At 37.6% G+C, this 20,307-nt stretch overlaps 1 protein-coding gene across 1 annotated transcript in view; it reads left to right on the top strand.

Moving 5' to 3' along the window:
• Positions 1-2,371: 2,371 nt before the first annotated feature.
• The window catches only part of LOC121412887 (activating signal cointegrator 1 complex subunit 3-like), a 47,789-nt gene continuing 29,853 nt past the window's right edge, over positions 2,372-20,307 (top strand). Inside the window, exons 1-16 of the mRNA XM_041605649.1 lie at positions 2,372-2,476; positions 8,244-8,521; positions 10,699-10,816; positions 11,221-11,343; positions 11,757-11,960; positions 12,449-12,589; positions 12,996-13,160; positions 14,369-14,626; positions 15,326-15,460; positions 15,969-16,160; positions 16,580-16,804; positions 17,156-17,257; positions 18,323-18,574; positions 18,773-18,946; positions 19,385-19,610; positions 19,922-20,205. Coding sequence (XP_041461583.1) covers positions 2,474-2,476; positions 8,244-8,521; positions 10,699-10,816; positions 11,221-11,343; positions 11,757-11,960; positions 12,449-12,589; positions 12,996-13,160; positions 14,369-14,626; positions 15,326-15,460; positions 15,969-16,160; positions 16,580-16,804; positions 17,156-17,257; positions 18,323-18,574; positions 18,773-18,946; positions 19,385-19,610; positions 19,922-20,205 — 2,880 coding nt within the window. The 5' untranslated portion in view covers positions 2,372-2,473. The remainder of the gene's footprint in view (positions 2,477-8,243; positions 8,522-10,698; positions 10,817-11,220; positions 11,344-11,756; positions 11,961-12,448; positions 12,590-12,995; positions 13,161-14,368; positions 14,627-15,325; positions 15,461-15,968; positions 16,161-16,579; positions 16,805-17,155; positions 17,258-18,322; positions 18,575-18,772; positions 18,947-19,384; positions 19,611-19,921; positions 20,206-20,307) is intronic.

Genomic DNA, 20,307 nt, shown 5'->3' with positions numbered 1-20,307 from the left:
AATTGGTGTTAATAGAGGACCACACCCTGAGATGTTAAAATAACACCCTACTAAGGTTGAACATAACACCAAAGAGTGTAAAAGTAACAACCATAGGTGTTGTATATAATAACACCTATAGGTGTAAAACTAACTCCACCAATTTAGCACCGGTGTAAAATAACTGGTGTGGTCCTCTATGTACCGGCCCGGGGGGGCCACTTCCATTCACGAGTGGATACCATGCGCGACCATGGGGTCTCGAAAAAGCACCCTAAACACGTAATTTCCATATTCTGAAAATGCACCCCTTAACAAGTATTGGCGTGTGAAACCCTATACCCTTAACAAGTATTGGAAACAAAACGATACTCTTGGCAAATATTCCCTGAAATGAACCCCTAAACAAGTACAGGAATATTTTATTGTTACGGGTCCTTCGGTCGTCGGCTTTACCTTTTTGGTTTACCCCACCTTCTACTCCACGCGCAAATCGGACTCTAAACACGAAGTGTTGGGGCAAAAAGGACATCCTTTATAAAACATTTTAATTTTGTTTTATCATCCCCGCAAATTAGACCCTAAACACGTAATTTTCCTAGCGAAATAGATACCCTTTTTTCATTATTTTTGCGTTTTTGACACCCTTATCACGTTACGTACGTAACGCGCCCTATCGTGAAAAAGACATCCTTTTTACGTGTTTTTTTTGGTCGCGCATGGTATCCACTCGTCAATGTAAGTGGCCCCCCGGGTGTACCGGTTAACACCACAGTTTTGCTGTGTTGCATGTAATATCTATACCTTTCTTTATAAAGCAGGGCACTGGGAACGATTTTTGACTGGGGTGCTGATGTGATGTTTAAAAGCACAAAAAGGGAGGAGATCACTAAACATAAAGAGCGACCAGTAAAAACACTTCAAGCATTACTATATATATGTGTATAATTTATTAAGAAGTATGTAGGCTTATAGTTTTGTTAATATTCTGGTTTGAAAAAGAAATTGTTGAAAATATTCGATTCCTGGAATCTATCCTTGAACCTTTATAAAAATAGAAATTCCTGAAAATCAAGAGAAAAGGATTCCGCCGGTTTTAGGAGAGAGACACCCGAACAATGATCTGTGTCAGCGGGGAAAAGGACATCAATAAAGCTTATTCGGGAAAATATATGAGATAGAAAATGCACGACTATCCAATTTTTCTTACAATTTTGATTAAGTTTGACTTTTACTTTGATATTCTCCTCGCTCACCTTGCTTGCTTTATATATTTAGAAGTATATAGAAGTATCTAAGCAAAAAAAAAATCGGCAAAGAAAATTACAAACTTAAAGTGAGACTCACTTCTACCTTAAAGGTCAAGTCCACCCCAGAAAAATGTTGATTTGAATCAATAGAGAAAAATCAGACAAGCACAATGCTGAAGATTTCATCAAAATCGGATGTAAAATAAGAAAGTTCAAAGTGTCGCTTATTTTCAACAAAATAGTTATATGAACGAGCCAGTTACATCCAAATGAGACAGTCGATGATGTCACTCACTCACTATTTCTTTTGTTTTTTATTGTTTGAATTATACAATATTTCAATTTTACGAATTTGAGGATTAGGACCTCCTTGCATGAAGCATAAAATGTTAAAATAATGGAATTCCATGTTCAGGGAGGAATGAAACTTCATTTCACATGACAATGACGAGAAAATGAAAATATTTCATATTTCATAATAAATTACGAAAGAAATGGTGAGTGATGTCATCAACTCTCTCATTTGGATGTAACTGGCTCGTTCATATTACTATTTTGTTGAAAATATAAGCGAAACTTTACAGTGCCATAACGTTCTTATTTTACATCCGATTTTGATGAAATTTTCAGTGTTATGCTTGTTGAATTTTTCTCTTTTTATTCAAATCAAGTTTTTGTTATGGGGTGGACTTGTCCTTTAAAAAAAATCGCTCGCTACGCGCGCTTGTCTAGCTGGGTTTTCTTTGCACTCGCCAAGCTTACTTTTATATAATACATCCCCCTCCCCCCCCCCCATGATCCGTGCATCAGCCCATTATAATGAATGCACTGCAGCATAAATCAATCATGCTTGCGAACACTATACCTGTTGCTATGTCTGGAAAAGACAACTTTCGTTTGAAGCTAAGCATTACAATTTGGATAAGTTAGTTAATATTCATTACTCATTTTAGATATACACAATCGAAATAATACGTAATCTGTATCAATTGATGATGAAAAACAACCTGTCACTCTTTTGCATTTATTTCCTTGAGTCTAAAAAGGAAAGACTAGGAATGAGCATAAATGATATATGTGGAAATCCCCATAACAGCATGCACATGAACCGACGTATTTTCTTCGTTCTTCAAGCTATTGCTGCTTTTGTCGTGATGCGTGGAAGTATTACAACTACTAACTGCAGGCCATGAGGAATCTATTTTCTCTTTTTGGAAAAAACTTTGGCCTAATAAGGAAGAAACATGGTAAGAATATTTTTACACTATTTCTTTTTGCATTTTACGTGTTCTAGTCTACGTTTCCATTATCATCTCGAATAAAAACATAATTGTGATATAAATCCTAAATTAAAAAAGAAATAATAATCTAATCAACTTTTATCTTTTTTTTAGTAGCATAATTCATGTAGTTCAATTTTCATAAATTTCATTCTAAAAGCTCTCGAGTTGGGAATCGCATTGCAATTTTGTCACAGACACTTTGTAGGCCCAATATTCATATACATACATACATATATATATACATGTATATATCTATTGTATTTTCTCAAGAAAATATGAAACGACAAATCTCATGAAATGCTCAAGCATATATCAATTCAATTCAAATAAACATTTATTTTATTCCATTTCATTACATTTTTCGTAAACATTACTCCACATACAAAATCATTTTTTATGAAGAATATAAAAATATAAATGTAGGGTTTAAAGAAGAAGGCGTATACACTAATAACTGAGGCTTGTGACGGGATACGCAAAAATACAATACGATAAACAATACAATGCAATAAACAATGCAATGCAATAAACAGTACAAATACATATTACCTCTGGATCTGTCTGATAACTCTTTTCCAATCTGGTCTGGGGCCCGTTGCAGAAAGAGTTGCGTTTAAAAGCAAGCAAAAAAATCAATCGATCGTAAGTCCCAAATGCGCGCTGTTGATTGGTTGACAATCAAGTTGCGCATGATATTTTGAGTTGCGATTGATTTTTTTGCTTGCGTTTAAACGCAACTCTTTCTGCAACGGGCCCCAGGTCGATCTTGAGCCTTTGAAGACGATCTCCTTCATATTGCCGAACGGAGGGGGGGGGGGTATCATTGATTGTTTGTGAATGACGGGTAGCCACAATATTTTTATTTTTAAAATGACCTTGTAATACTCTGTAGAAATATTGACCAAACATTAGTGAAAATGTGAGATTGGCCAAAACAGGAATATTAATGTTAATATTAATGTTGATTGTTGGATAACGAAATCATATCCCTGGTTGGATCTATATCATTTTAACATCATAACAGATCCACAAACGAAAACAAAGTTCAGACATCAGTTTAAAGACTCACTCGTCCGTGCATATTGATGTGTTCTTTACATTGTCCTTGAATATGTTCCATACTCTCAATTTCATATTCTCTTCTCAAAAAAATCATCTCTTTTATGTATTTATTATGGGCATTGGTCAACAAAGTTGGTCAATAGACCTCCGAGTCGATCCTAGACCAAAACGATCTTCTGCCTCCTATAGTTTACTGGAGATTTAGCTGGAGCAAAAGCTGATTTGAATATGAAGTCTGTAAAGTTAAAGTTGTGTTATGCCATGGCTTTTGTGAAGAACAGGGGCCCGTAACACAAAGGTTTTCGATGAATTGCAAATATGAAAGAAGCGCGCTCATTGGCTCCAAGTCAGGATCTTAAACAGAGTGCGCATGCAACGATGATCGTGATTGGTCATTGGTATTTAGCGATTGATTGCAAACCTTTGTGTTACGGAGCCCAGGTCATTGTAAGTGAAAGAAAGAAAATGATGAGTATACTGTTGACAAAAGAACCACAAACTTGCTGTAATTATGATGTTTTCAATTTACAATTGGATTCTAAATGAATGAAGGCTTTTTGAATCATGATTTGAGCATGTAACAGTTTTTGCTCATGCCCTTATCTGAATAGAATAATCGGTATATAAAAGTAATATTAACTGATCCTTTATTCGAGCCTTAACCCCGAAATTGAGACTATAGGTTTACTATTTCCCTCGACCTTTGTCCTCGGGGGAAAATTGCAGGTATATAAAGTAATGGTCTTGATCGACTATACATGTTGGGGCACTAGTTTTCATCATAGCCCCCTTAAACAGTAAATATTTTCATAATTTTCACTTTAATCTATTCTTAATTTGAATTCGAAGACTGCAAAACCCTAGAGGAGTTTTACTAAATCGGCTTGGCAAGATATTGGATCTCACTTCCTCGACAAGAAGATACCACATGAAAGGTTCTGTATATGCACGGAAAATGACAAAGTCCATTTTTTTATTTTCAGGCCGAAAGTTATAGGCTAAATCTAGACTTTGATAAGTAATATATTTCAGTCCGCAATAATGTACCTATTAAGTAATAAAATGTTTCTCATATTTTCTTAGTCGTAAAGGAGTGTGGGTCTATGCCTTTCCCCCATCTGTTCAAAGTGGCTGCTTTTATGGTGTTTTAATTTTGTGAAAACTAGCGAAACTTTGAAAACATTGGAATTCATATCTTCTTTCTTTACATCCGATTTTAATCATATGTTCAGCATTATGCCTACTTTATTGTTATTCTCTTTTTATTCTTATATCCCAATCAAACGGATGGGGGGGGGGCTCGGGGAAGAGTCCCTCTTTAAATAAGCAAATATCGCATGAAATATATGTTCTTGATATTCAAACGAAATTTGAACTTTGGATAAATCAATGTAATATGAACTGGATTTCTTTAGCTACGTGACCTTAGTTTTTCAATAAAACTCTGCAAATACCGTTCAAAAATTAAAATTATTTTAAAAAGACCTTTATGATCAATTCTCACATTAAATTAATTAAAAATATATTTTGTAATGAAGTTTACTGCAACATAAATATGTACAATATTATGACGTAAAGCACAACTGGATTCATTTATTGCCGCAGCTATTATACCTTGCTTTCTTTGACAAAAATCGCCTCACAACTACCTCCTGGGGACCGTTTCATCAACATTTTTGTCTGACAAGTTGTCAGATCTGACATCTTTCCTTGATTCTGATTGGCTGAAAAGCATTGTTCCTATGGTAACTGTCGGATAAACTGGCACTTGTCGGAAGAAACGTCCGACAAGTCCCTTCATGAAACGCTCCCCTGATTATCCAAGAACGAACATATACCACATTTAAAAAACTCGTATTATTTGATAGAAGATACTCTTTCAGGATTATGAAAGCTTTGTGTTCATGATTTTTTTTCATTCCATTAACGATTTTAAGATGTATTATTTTATTACTCATTCGTTATACATATGATACATATTCTCAGTTAAGTTATTTAACACTCCTGAAACCAGAATAATTCACCATTGTATACAATCACGTATTATATAAATACCTTTGGATATCGGCCCTCCTCCAATCCGAACAGCCTGATAAAACAGAAAATTGCTGACATTCCATTAACGATTTTTAGATGTATTATTTCATTACTCGTTCTTAAAGGTGGTGTCACACCTTGGCGTTTTAGACAGCGTATGCCCGACGTATCAAAATTTCTCTAAAACGTCGGCATACGCTGAACTTTTATATTTTTTTTTAACTCTGGGCGTATACTTAGCGTATTCATAACGAGTTGGACGTATACATAGCGTATTAGTAACTTATATCGAACGCTTCTTTAACTTATAAGTAACGTTTTCCAACGAATGCTTAGCGTATTGCTGGCGTACACAACTTATGCCCTACGATAGCCTAACTTACGCATAGCGCGCGGCAGCGTATTGCTGACGAACACGTTTCGTAGCCTATATAAAGGCTGCCGCTCGACTATTCAAATCATAACCGCACGATACATCACCTATCAACACCACCGCCATGCCGAAGAAAACTCCTGTGAACCCCACCTTTATACACCAATTCCTATAAACATGATAAACGTTGTCAATACGCCATTATACGGTAGCTGTAAGTTATAAACACGTTCAGTATTAAGTTTTGTGGTCGTCCAGAGCACGTCTTCATACGTCAATATACGTTGGAGTTAAGTTACACATACGTTCAAAGCACGTTACTCATAGGTTAGAAGTAAGTTTTAGGGTACGCTGGACATTATCTCGACGTACATCGACTTATGAGTAACTTACGAGTAACGTGTGTCAACGTGTATCAACGATTGCGTAACTTGCCTACAACTTATGGCCCGCGTATGCGGGACGTATGAGCCATACGCTGGCATACGTCGAAAAATTTTGTGCTTGCACAAAATTTTTCGACGACCTCGCCTTATGACGACGTATACCAGCGTGTTTTAGCGTACTCTTAACGTATGCAAAACTTACCCGTAACGTATTCGACGTACGCCAGCGTATTCGCCAAATTCCTCATACGTCGGGCATACGCTGTCTAAAACGCCAAGGTGTGACAGCGCCTTTAAACATGATACATATTCACAGTTAAGTTATTTAACACTGAGTCTCCTGAAACCAGAATAATTCATCATGGTATACAATCACGTATCGTATAAATACCTTTGGGTACTGCCCCTCGGTGGCGTAACTACGGGGGGGGCACGTGCCCCCAATCGGCTGACCCCCTAAAAACGGGGGAAAGGAGAAAAGAGGGAGAAAATAAGAGAAACGTAGTGGGAAGGAAGAAATTATTATTCATTATAATGTTATATTATAATAATGTTATGTAATATAAGAAACATTTTTATCATAACTTTATGAAACATAATTTACTCAGGGCCTATGTCTTCATTGTTCCTGGTGCTCGCATTGTCTTTTAAACGAGATATATAATCCTGTTGTACTAAAACCTCCCTTTTTCAAGTCAATAGACACCAAATATATTTCCTCGCACTTCGAGATATTATTGTTTTATGAAGTGACATATGCTTCTTTTTCATGACTACTTAAAGTGATTGCCCCATGTCAAGGCCTTAATATAAAACATTTCCTTTTCGTGATTACGGTCGCATTAGTGGATTGGTGAGATATGTCTGCTCTCCATAAATTCCTAAAATCAGTCCTTAAACATAATGTCCCGTTTTCTAAATGTCACAAATTGTCAGCTCGCGCTTCGCGCTCGCATCATTTGGTTAGTGGAATAAGTATGGTTTCGTGAATTCCTACAAACAAGCCTTAAAATGCCCCTCTTCAGGTCTGAATTTCCTAATTTTTCAGCTTGCGCTTCGTGCTCGCAATATTTGATTAGTGAGATGCGTATGTCGATTACAATGTCTACAAGTGCTTCATGTGTTTAAATGCAATTCTAACAAAATCAGCAAGCTCTTGGTACTCGCATTAGATGAAGAGGGTGAAATATGTATACTCTTGATTGATTCCTAAAATATAGTCTTTAAAATTTCCCTGTTTGAGGTCAATATATACCAAAAAAAATCAGCTCGCGCTTCGCGCTCGCTTTGTTTAGCGAGAGAGATACGTATCATGATAAAAAAATGATCATAATGTCCCTTTTTAGGTCTGAATATCAAAAATTTTCAGCTCGCGCTTTGCGCTCGCATTATTTGATCAGTGAAATACATATCCATTAAATGGCATGATCCTTAAAATTAGGTCAGAGTAACTGGCAACTGAGCGTGTTTCGCGCGCTCACTAAGTGACTCAAAATTTTTGATTCACGGTACGCCACTGCTGCCCCTCCCCCAATCCGAACTGCCAAAGACTAAACAGAAAATTAACAGTTTGATTCAGGACTCTTGATAGTCGCAAACCATATCTGAAGGAGAAGGGAAGGGCATTGCGCCCCCGCCCCCGATGGAATTTCGATGAACTGTTTATATTTTTTGTAGGATGGGGCTTATCAGAAATATTGTCAATTGTCCGTATCGAAAACTTTGTTGACCTCTACTTTTATTATTCATTTTATTCTTAAAATTGGCCCCTTACGATTTTTTCCATAGACAGCAGGTTCTTGGCCTACAAGCAACGAAATGTAAAAGTTAGTGCCCGTATGTGATTATAAGCTTGATTATTTATGTCTTCTAGGATGGTGCTTATTCGTACGACTACGAGGATGACGACGACGATGATTACGATGCTTTAAAGGCAACACAATATCTTCTCTTTGATGGTAATCAATTTGGCCATCAGAGCGCAACATATGATGACGACCAAGGTGCGGGCGAAGGTGGCGTGCAGGATAATGACTGCCTTGGAGATGACGACGCGCTATATGAAGCCCTCATGGAAGAGATGTACGAGGGCGATGGCGATGATGATTACAAAGAATTGGAATTCGATCTCCAGTGTCTGCAAATTGGGGAGTAGGTTGATGAAGCTTTTGCTGCCACTTTATATATTTCCACTTGGCAGACTATTTGTCGATTAAACTATTTTCATTTTGCCTAATGACAGTTTTGCTTTTCACATTTTGTATGACATTATTTTGTTTTCACAAAATAGTAGCACGATTAATATATCCACTATTAAACAAACTGATCATAGACCAAATCAAATGCGGTTGTTTTGATGGAAAGTACACAAAGTGAGACAAAACTGATGACAAAGACAAAGTGAAAACAAAATTAAAACAGGTGGAATTTCGACGGGTTAACTTTAGGCGATATGGTAATATTGATTGGTCCAGTGGCGTGATGGGCCAAAAAGTTTGAGGGGCCCAAATATGGCGCATCGGGCAATTATTTTTTTTAAGTTGCGAGCATGCGAAACGCGAGAGCAAATTTTTCGATATTTATATTACAAAAAAAAAAAACTTTTTGATAGATTTTGACATAATATATAGCGAATAATATATGTAATCGTTCTCTCTTTCGTTTCTTCTTCCTCTTTTTTTTCTTGGTCGTTGAAAATTTGTACGACACGTACTGGAGGCGCGTTTCCGTTTTACACCCTGGCGAAGGCATTTTCCGGAAAAGTAGCCAAAAAGCGACTAGTGAAGAGTCTACACACGTCGCTGGTTGCATGCAGCTTGCGACCACTGACACAGGCGAGCCTATGGTCCACCACCGCATGCAATTTGCACAGTTACTGATCAGAGCACAGAGTTCCTCGGCACTTCATGTACAGAGAGAGCGGCATTCAGGAGTGAAATCCGAACATGCTTTTGCAGTCGCGTTGTTTATATTTTTTTTTCTAAAAATAAATTATTAACTAAATGAATAGAATGACAGACAAAATCAAAATAAACAGATACTTATAATGGAAAGACAAATTGAAGTTTGATGGATTGATACACTTAGAAGCTGCCGAAAGATAGATATAGAAGACTGATAAATAGATATAGACAGATATAGATAGAGAGAGAGAGAGGGAGAGAGAGGTGGATAGATAGATAGAAAGAGAGAGAAAGAGGGAGAGATGGATGGATAGATAGATAAATAGAGAGAGGGTGAGAGACAGAGAGGTCGATATATAGAAGGAGAGGGGGAGAGAGAGAAAGAAAGAGAGAAGGATAGAGGGAGAGAGAGAGAGAGATGTTATAGATAGAAATATGGACGGACAAAGAGAAAGAGAGAAAAAAGACAGACAGGTGCTAGAGAAGGAGAGAGATAGAGAATTTGAGAGACAGATGTTAGATAGATAGAAAGATAAAGAATGAGAGAGACAGAGAAAATAGACAAATTAACAGATAGATAGATACATAGATATATAGATAGAGAGAAATAGAGAAAGACAGACAGATGGATAGATAGAGATAGATAGATGTTAGATAGATAAAGATGGAGAGAGACAAAGATTATTAACAAATTGACAGATAGATAGATACTCTAGTTAAAAAATAGAGAGAAATAGAGAAAGACAGACAGATGGATAGAGAGATGGATAGAGAGATAGATAATTTGAGAGATAGATAGATGTCACTATAGATCAAGAATGAGAGAGAAGAGCGACAAATTAACAGATAGATTCTGTAGTTACATAGGTAGGTAGAGAGAGAGAAATAGAGAAAGACAGACAGATGGATGGATAGATAGAGAGAGATAGAGAATTTGAGATAGATATTATGTTACATAAAGAATGAGAGAGACAGAGAAGATTATTAGAAATATAGATACTGCAGTTACATAGATAGATAGAGATAGAATTTGAGAGATAGATATGTAGACAGATAGAGAGAAAGACAGACATCAGCAAATCGGCAAGGCAAATGATCAAGGCAAACATTCGTATTGAACCTGGAAAGTATAAGCTCAGCTGCCGAGTACGGCATGTTCTGCGGATAACTTCGACTTTGGATCGCGCGCCCAGCTGATAATGTAAACAAACGTAGACGTAGACTCTTCACTAGTCGCTTTTTGGCTACTTTTCCGGAAAATGCCTTCGCCAGGGTGTAAAACGGAAACGCGCGTACTGGAGTAGTTGATCAATTTTTGACTAGTCTCCGGTAAAAATGAGGTGTTTCGTAAAAAATGACTTGTTTCTATCAATTTAGATTAGTTTATGTATAAATATTAAAAAGACCATCATTATCATATTTCAGCGATGCTTTCCAACTGGATGACTATGGGGACGCCTTGCCCGATGACGGCTCAGATGACTATGTCTATGATGAATTCGCCGATGGTTGCTTTACCACTAAATTTGTGGCAGGATCCTTGGTAATGAATAATAATAATATATATCATTTTTTAATGAGATGGCGAGTTATCTAGTTGCCTATTCCATGTATTCAATGGCGCACTATATATTACTATTTATGATTGTAGATTTGCCATAGTTTGAACATGAACCTAAAAAAGGATTACATAATAATAATGGTGGTGGTGCTGCTGCTGCTGTTGGAGCTGCTACTGATGGTGAGGGTGATGGTGATGATGATGAAGATGATGATGATGAGACGATGATGTGATGATGATGATGAAGATGATGGTAATGATTATAGATATTGTATGATATTGTATAATTATTATTCAAGATTTTGTTTACTATATATAATATCACTCTTCGACATCGTCATCATCATGTAACTATTATTGTTGACATGTATTTTTGCTACATCTAGGTGAAATTACCAAGAGGCAGCACACACGTGAATAAAACACAGTCCGAAGAAGTTACCATTCCTCCAAGTGACAATGCTCCCATGCGTGATGATAAACCAGTGAAGATATCCAGCCTTGACCAGGTGAGTCTCGTTGGCTTTCCAAGAATAAAATGAGATGCAGTTTGAATTCTTCGCCTTCGAAAGGTTATTTTGGTGTTCTTTGATTCTTATTAAATCGTTCGCTTTCTAACGAATAGAATTAAACTCAGATCGCCGAATTCGATACAAATATTTGAATTCGATTCCATAATAGCCACTTCTGGAAAGTCCTCCATTTTCAAATTTGTAACTTTGGTGGCAGATAAGAAAGGAGTTTTCTCCGGAATGGCTCTTAATTCTTATGGTTGTACGCTGTAATGAATCAGTTTCTAAAGCCATCGAGACTGTCTTCAACAATAGTTTCGTACTAACAAGGCATGGTCTTTTATGAAACATTTCAATTTACATTATATTCATTCGCCACTGTTTTTTTTTAATATATATTTTGCTCCAAGGTTGGGCAACTAGCTTTCAAAGGAATGAAGACTCTGAATCGAATCCAATCGGTGGTCTTTGACACGGCATACAACAAGAGTGAGAACCTTCTCATATGTGCCCCTACTGGTGCTGGAAAAACGAACATTGCCATGTTGACTATCCTCCATGAAGCTCGGAAGCATCTGGATGCACGAGGTGCCGTCAAGCACAATGAATTTAAGGTGAGAGATCATTAATAATTCATTATCATCCAGTGGAATGACAACCGGAGTTTGTAGGCCAAACGCTGTGTAAAACCTGGATAGACCTAGATCTTTCAATACCAAACAGCAGAAAATGTTTGTTTTTTTTAACTTTTACTGGCAAATGTTTTTGAGCATCTGATTTTTTTATATGATTGGCGAAGTGCGAAACGCAGCCCTTTCAATGATTTTAAACATCCCTGATGTATGATTGCTCCATGTGTCAGAGATCATTTTCACTCACTACCATGAAGCCCATTATTGAGACACAAACATGTAAAAGTAATCACCTTGGTTTGCTAGCAGTGCACTATCTTCACGTTCCGTGACATTTTATTCAAAAACACAATTTCAATTTTTGTATCATAATTGCTATTGAGAGAAATACAAGCCAACCAACATCAAACTTTAGAACGTGAACGTACCCCTGAAAATATAATAAATTGTTGCAATTTTTCCTCACATAGGTCGTCTACATAGCTCCCATGAAGGCCCTTGCCGCGGAGATGACGCGCACTTTTGGGTCTCGTCTAAAACCCCTAGGTCTCTCAGTACGGGAACTTACAGGGGATATGCAGCTCACCAAGAAGGAAATGATGGATACCCATGTAAGTGTGGCAAATAACTATTGTTAGATTGATTGGACAAGTGAAAATTCATCGTAATTTTTACTAACAGTCTGCGAAACGGACGTCCTGAGCATTGACTTTATAAACCAATACTCGTGTCAAGTTCCTCAGTCATGTCTGTTAGTAGCCACTATAGACTACATATATATATATATTACTGAGGGATGAAAGCAACTTTGGGGCTCACTGAACCTTCTTTGGGTCAAAATATACATTTGGTTTGTACTGTAAATATAGCATAGAAGTTGTCTACGTTCTTTGGGGAAACCGCCAGGCAATAACTATAGCCATGAACTATCCTGATCATTTAGAAACTACCAGTGGTGGAAGATGATGTAGATGGTACTTCTATGTAACATGTATGATTGTATCTAATTGTCTTTAGATGTTGGTGACGACCCCCGAGAAGTGGGATGTGGTGACCAGAAAGAGTGTCGGGGATGTGGCCCTGACCCAGCTCGTTAAACTCCTCATCATCGATGAGGTCCACCTCCTCCATGAGGATCGCGGTGCCGTCATCGAAAGTCTCGTCGCAAGAACACTTCGGCAGGTAATGACTGGGAACCAAGGGCTTAAAGCAATTTTTGCAATACAGGGAAAGTATGTCGATGTTGTGAACATTAAATGAAACGGCGCAAACACTCAAGGCCTGGACAGTATTTAGGTAAAGAAATTGTCGGATGGTTTATCTGGCAAAATCTGTTTCTTTCTAAAGTTACCGTACAATATTAAACACTACTGCCTCTAAGCCGATCACAATAAAGGGAAACTGTCAGATCTGTAGATGACGAGTTAGAGGATGACACAATGTTGGTGACACATTCCCCAGGCGTCCTCTAGGGCCAAGAGACAATTGCAATATTAGTAATCGGCATTCCTTTCGCAACCTGTCCGGACATTTTTTTTAAAGAGGTATGCCGGCTTCCCTTAATAATAATACTATATAGCTGGATTTATAAAGCGCTTTTTGCCTGATGATACAAAGCACTACTATTATTTCCCCGGCTTTAGCTTGAGCTACCATCCCCGGCGCTCAGTGCATGCCAGGAATTACTCCTGCCGGGTACCCATTCACCTCACCTGGGTTGAGTGCAGCACAGTGTGGATATATTTCTCGCTGAAGGAAAACATGCCATGGCTGGGATTCGAACCAACGACCCTCTGTTTCAAAGGCGAGAGTCAGAACAACTAGACCAAGACGCACCCACAATTTTCATTGTGGGTGTCATTCACTTGTCATTTCTAATTACCTCCTGGCGTTTGAGAGAATGCAGGGGGATCCTCGAGAGCATTTCATCAATATTTTTCGGATCTGACATCTTTACTTCATTTTGATTAGCTTAGAAGCAAAGGTGTCTGACTGTTTTTCTGGTAACCGTCGGATGAAACATACGACAATTAGGTTTCTTATTGAAACGCTCCCAAAGATTTATGTAACAAGCTTTGACATACAAAAAAATATAATCAAATGAAATATTACCTACATAGGCCTATGCATACTTCCACAATATCTACTTTCAAGCAATAGTCCTGCTAGAAGCCACATTTTAATAGTAAGATCTTCCGACTCGGTTTCAGTTGTAGTAGATTGTTAAATATTGTTCTAGGTGGAGGTAACATCTTTATACTTTTAATGACATTTTATTGATATAATTATGGTTGATGACCAGGAACTCAAGGGGTGAATACCAGATCCTTAAACCATGATGAGGTTTAATAAAACATTGAGAGATTCAATGTACTGATGTATGTTTCCAGGTGGAATCCTACCAGAACAACATCCGGATAGTTGGGCTGTCTGCAACCTTACCCAACTACAAAGACGTTGCTAAGTTTCTCCACGTCAATCTCAAGACCGGATTGTTCTACTTTGATGGCCGATTCAGACCAGTGCCCCTTCAACAGACGTACATAGGTGTGGCGAAACCTGATCGCGGCGGGTTTACCGAACAACGCAAAAGAATGGACGGCGTCTGCTATGAGAAAGTTCGTGACCTTGTTGATAAGGGTCATCAGGTAAAACTGAAATATGTGGAATATCATTCAAAATGATGAGAGTCTGATCATGTATTTAAAACAAATAACTCTCGTGTTATAGATGTACACTATGCATTTTCATAACATGTTTACACTATTCATATTAGATCTTATCTACAAGCCATAACGAATTATTAATAAATAACAGTGATAGCTAAAAAGTTAAGCTCTTGTTTCAAATGAATCTTAACATAGATATTAAAGTAAAATAACATGGTAAGTTACCTGCATTGCCATTTATTTGTATACAACATTCCAAACACCTACCACTGCGATATATACCCACTCTCTCACCCACACCGACCCTATACATCACGGCCCCGGATGTGGAAACATAAGAACACCTTGTAATGATATCCCACCGCTGCCACCATATAATTAACCTGACATCCGGAGAATGTTTTATTAAGCAGTTGCAAGCTCCCATGTGATTTGCTAAAAGCATTTTTGTCAACAAACCCCCCTGCGAGTTCCTCCATGAAAAGGGCCTCTCTTTACGAATATCGGAACGGCATAACCCATAAGACAAAGACATCGCTGTTGAAATACCAGAGGAAATCTCTAACAAAATAACATGTTTCAGTCGTTTGTAACGTCATGATTGTGTAACTTGCGAAAAGCTTTATCATGTTTAGGAAACAACCCTGATATATTTTCTCTACTCTTATTGGTCTACAGGTTATGGTGTTCGTGTTTGCTAGGAACGCTACGGTGAAATCCGCCAATGACCTTCTGGACAGAGCAAGACTCCACAATGACACCGATATGTTCAAAGCTGAAGAGAACGAGGAGTTTAATGCTGCTCGCGAAGAGGTACGATGTATACGGATTCGTGAAAATCACAATTTTATGACGTAAATGAATTCGATCTGAGAGTGACCAACTGTATCTTGACCCTAACCATCTCCGGTGTCACCAAAACTAAGCAACAACCCCACCCATCTCCTTCTGTTTTATCGTCTATACCTTTATTTGGTTGTTATCGAGTTTGTACTTTGGTAATCATGGCCTCGAGGAAGATTGCTACTTTAAAAACCAATATTTATGATTAGCATATACAGTGATGCCAAAAAGTTAGTGAACCCCACCAGAGAATGCACTCCTTTTTGTCGAGTGTTGAATGGCGACCCCTGAGAAAGAAACTTTATTGAATCTCACCTGACTTCACAATTAAATATCAAAAGATGGCAGAACTTCAATACTTTTCGATAATTGTGTTTGTTTTCCGGTGGGATTCACTAACTTTATAGCACCACTGTATAGTAACATAAAGATGTAAGCCCTCATAATGGAAATAAGAATTGTTTGATTTTAACTTCAGGTGCAGAAATCCCGTAACAGGCAGTTGAAGGATCTGTTCGATTCGGGGTTTTCCATCCACCATGCCGGCATGCTTAGGCAGGACAGGAACTTGGTTGAACGCTACTTTGCTGCAGGGCTTATCAAGGTTCTCTGCTGTACATCTACCCTTGCATGGGGAGTCAACCTTCCAGCCCATGCAGTCATTATCAAGGTATGCGCAGCGGCAGATCCGTGGCAAGTGAGGGTGTCAGTATTACGAGCGAGCAGGAAGACCTTAATTTTTCTGTCCTTTAAAGAAAACTAAATTGGCCAGGGTTCGATCCATGAAGCTTTTCGTTAGTTACGCATATCTTAATAAACGAATGGTGACGCTTTCTTGTAGTAGGTGAATTGCCAAAAATTATCATCGGTTACGATTTAACTCCCAGTGGAGGGTCACCAGTCAGATGTTATCAACATCTTCCATTAACTCCGTAATTTTGCCCATTCAGCTCCTTGTCAGGAATGATATCCAATTTAGTTTCGTAAGATCGGTCGATGGGCCTATTGGTTTAAGGAGTAATGAATCCTCATCACAGAGCAAAGTGAGTCCTACTTTAAGTCTATTAAAATATGTTCAATCATTTCCAGGGCACGCAATTCTACAACCCTGATAAGTCTAAGTTTGAGGATATCGGCATCCTGGATGTCCTGCAGATCTTTGGCAGGGCAGGGCGCCCTCAATACGATACGTTTGGAGAGGGGTACATCATCACTACTCATGACAAACTTGTCCACTATCTGGAGCTCATGATGGATCAAACACCGATAGAGAGTCAGTTCATCAAGCGTCTGGAGGACAATCTCAATGCAGAGGTTTTTACAAATAAAATGTCCTTAAGGCGAACGAATAACTACCTTAATTGCTTGTTTTGGTAATCAGTAAGGTTGTCAGGATTACCATTGCAAACTAACTTAAAACAATATTAATCAAACATTCAGCATTGATTAAGACTTTTGTCTAAATGATTGGTTTTCCTCATTCAATCCTTTCAGAATTATTTTTAACCTGTATCTGTTTGGATTCAATCTAGAGTAGATGTTTAACTAGTCCGTCTAAGGTGGAACCTTGATACTTTTTGAAAGATGGGGAAACAAGTTAGCACGGGGAAAGTATAATCAAACCTTTAGTATTCACTTAGCATGAATTATATTCACATTCTATAGGTTGTTCTTGGCACTGTGAGTAACGTGAAGGAAGCAGTTCGATGGCTCAGTTACACATACATGCATGTGAGAAAGCTGGCAACTAATAAGCTTTTGACAAGGGTAAGTGTTTATGATTTAACGTTTTTTACGATTAGTAACTATCGTTTTCCCCACATATATTATTATGAACCCATGATACACTTGTCAGCGATGTCATACTGGATATAAATGCTAAAATGAAAAGTATAAGAATTATCAGCAAACAAAAGATGCTATAGTAGAAAAGAAGAGTACCCTATGTATAAATATTAGCAGTAACAATAGGATTATATCAGTATTCATTATGATAGCAACAATTGATTTCGTAAGTAAAATGAAAATAGAATTAGTCCTATTCATATTAGGTTTTAAATTAGTCATGTAGTATTGGGCAACATTGGAAGTAGAAGTTGTAAGGTTAATAAGAGTAAAGTAAAAGAAGTATTAGTAACAGTAGTAGTGGAAGTAACAGTAATAGTAATAGTATAAGTACTAGTAGAAGTAATAGTTATGGTAGTAGTTGTTGTAGTAATAGTAGCGGCAGTAGTAATAGTAGTAGCAGTAGCAGTAGAAGTAGTAGTAGCAGTAGTAAAATAAGTAGAAGTAGTAGTAGTAGTAGTAGTAGTAGTGGTAGTAGTATAGTTGCTATAGAAAAAGCCGCAACAACATCATTATTAGAAGATGTAATAGAAGGAAAAAATAAGTAGTAGCGGAAGTAGTAAAAGTATCAGTAGCAGGATAATTATCAGTATGATGATTATTTTTGTTTTATCAACTTATAAAAGATAAATATATTTGGAATATTAAAAAGAAGTATTAGTATCAATATTGATATTAATTATGATAGCAATGTTTGGTTTTCTAGGAGAGTGCAAAATAAAAATATAATTAATTCTATCTAGAGTAGATGTTAAAATAGTAATGTAGTATTTGGCCCCGTTTTTAAGGAACCATGTCATATTGATAGGCCTACTAATAGTAGAAATTTAATTTGTATATTTCATAGCCTTATCACTTTCCTGATTATTTTGTCAAACTATTCTTTCAGTTCATTGCCTTGTTAACACGGAATTGATCCCAATGGCCGAAAAATCGTTCCCATCGTTCTAATTTTCCTTTTCTTTCCGATTTTTATTCTTTTATAAGGGTGACCCTGATATGACGAGGTACCGTGAACAGCTCATAAAGGACTCAGCACAGGCCTTGCACCGTGCCAAGATGGTAGTTTACGACAAAGACCATGGGGCTTTGGACTACACAGAGATCGGGCGAATCGCAAGCCATTTCTACATAAAGCAAGCCACCATCCTGCTTTTCAATGCCTCTTTGAAGTTGTGCCAAACACGTGAAGAGATACTCAAGTTGGTGTCAAATGCTGCGGAGTTCAAACAAGTAAAGGTATGTTGTGGAGTAAACTGTTGAAGTGTAACTAAAGATAAATATATGTGCTTTTTTATTTGCCTCATCCCTAACAAATGCACATCATTTCTCGTTCATTTAGCAGACAGTTATAAAGTATACAAAATCGACACTTATCATTCATCAAAATAATGGGAAACCATGAGACATGTTGCTGTTTTCTTTCATTACAATTAGGTTCGGAAAGAAGAAGAGGCAGAACTTGAACAACATAGGCAATATGATTGTGAGGTCCACGTGAGCTCGGTTAAGGATTCGCCTGGCAAGGTCAATGTTCTTTTGCAGACTTATATCAGTGGAGGAAACTTGAATTGCTTTTCTCTAGTGTCGGATACAAACTATGTCGCACAGGTACGGTTTTGTTTACGGCGATATTAATCGAGTCGAATCGATAGGAATGCATGATAAAATGTCAAAGGTCAGTTTCAATGATATGCACATTAAGCAGGTAATGAAATTGACTGAATGTATTTCACTATGAACGAATAAATTAACCTATATAACTAAGCCTATTGCATTGGAATAATCATTAAAACCATGTAAGATAACCTACCATTAATTAAGAAAATACATATCACAGAAGTAGTAGTAGTAGTAGTAGTAGTAGTAGTAGTAGTAATAGTAGTAGTAGTAGTAGTAGTAGTAGTAGTAGTAGTAGTAGTAGAAGTAGTAGTAGTCGTCGTCGCCATCATTATTAATAGTATCATGAGTATAGAAGAAAAGAAGTAGAAAACTTCTTGGAAGATTTATTTCCTAGTATTTTACCTCAATTACAAATTTCTTCTTCAGAACTCAGCCAGGATCATGCGAGCTTTATTTGAGATAGCCCTTCACGAAGGGCGCCCTCAGTTAGCGTCCAACGTTCTCACCCTGACCAAATGCATTGATCAACAAATGTGGTCTTCCAAGAATCCTCTACGCCAGCTGCAATCGCGTGATTGTAATAGACTTCTCAATGTCGCAGGGGACACCTTCGATAATAGCCGACTTGCAACCTTGACTCCCGAACAAATAGGTGTGCATTGTAAATTATGATAGTCTAGAATGAATGGCATTGATAGTAATCATTCCGATGTTATTTCACTTGAAGAATAGTTGATATTGTTTATTGATCGACCATTCTATCTATATTTGTTTTGATTCGGTTTATTTGACGTATATAATCAATGCATGAATACTTAATATTTCTGTTTGTTATTACACGAGGCACATCTTAACAATATATTCGTCTTGTTTTTCTTCTAGTTCAAAGGTGGAACACTTACTTTTTTCTATGAGGTTGACCCTTACTACCCATCTGATGTTTTATTTCTTTGTTTCATGTAGGTGACATAGTTCATGAGTTCGAACATAAAGTCAGCAAAGCGGAACGCATTGCCATCGGAACACGAATCAAGCAGGCTGCTAAGGAGTTCCCCCGTCTACTCCTAGACGCTACTGTCCAGCCTCTTTCGACAACTGTCCTCCAGATCCGTTTGAAGGTCACTCCCGATTTCGTGTGGAACGACAGGCTCCAAGGCTACGGGACGACCAACTGGTGGCTTTGGATTGAGAATTCATCCGCGGACATCATGTACCATCACGAGTTCTTCAGCATCACCAGGCAACAGGTTGGAAATAGGTCTGGGTGGTCCTTCGAAAAGATTGAAGTATAACTCCAAGTTATACCTCGTCACTAAAGGCGCGTCTCCTTGGCATTATCTGGGAAGCGT

This window comes from Lytechinus variegatus, chromosome 4, assembly GCF_018143015.1.
Source record: "Lytechinus variegatus isolate NC3 chromosome 4, Lvar_3.0, whole genome shotgun sequence".
In the NCBI taxonomy this organism is placed as follows: Eukaryota; Metazoa; Echinodermata; class Echinoidea; order Temnopleuroida; family Toxopneustidae; genus Lytechinus; species Lytechinus variegatus.
Note: the sequence above shows the minus strand (reverse complement) of the source record. Positions and strands in the feature narration are given on the sequence as shown.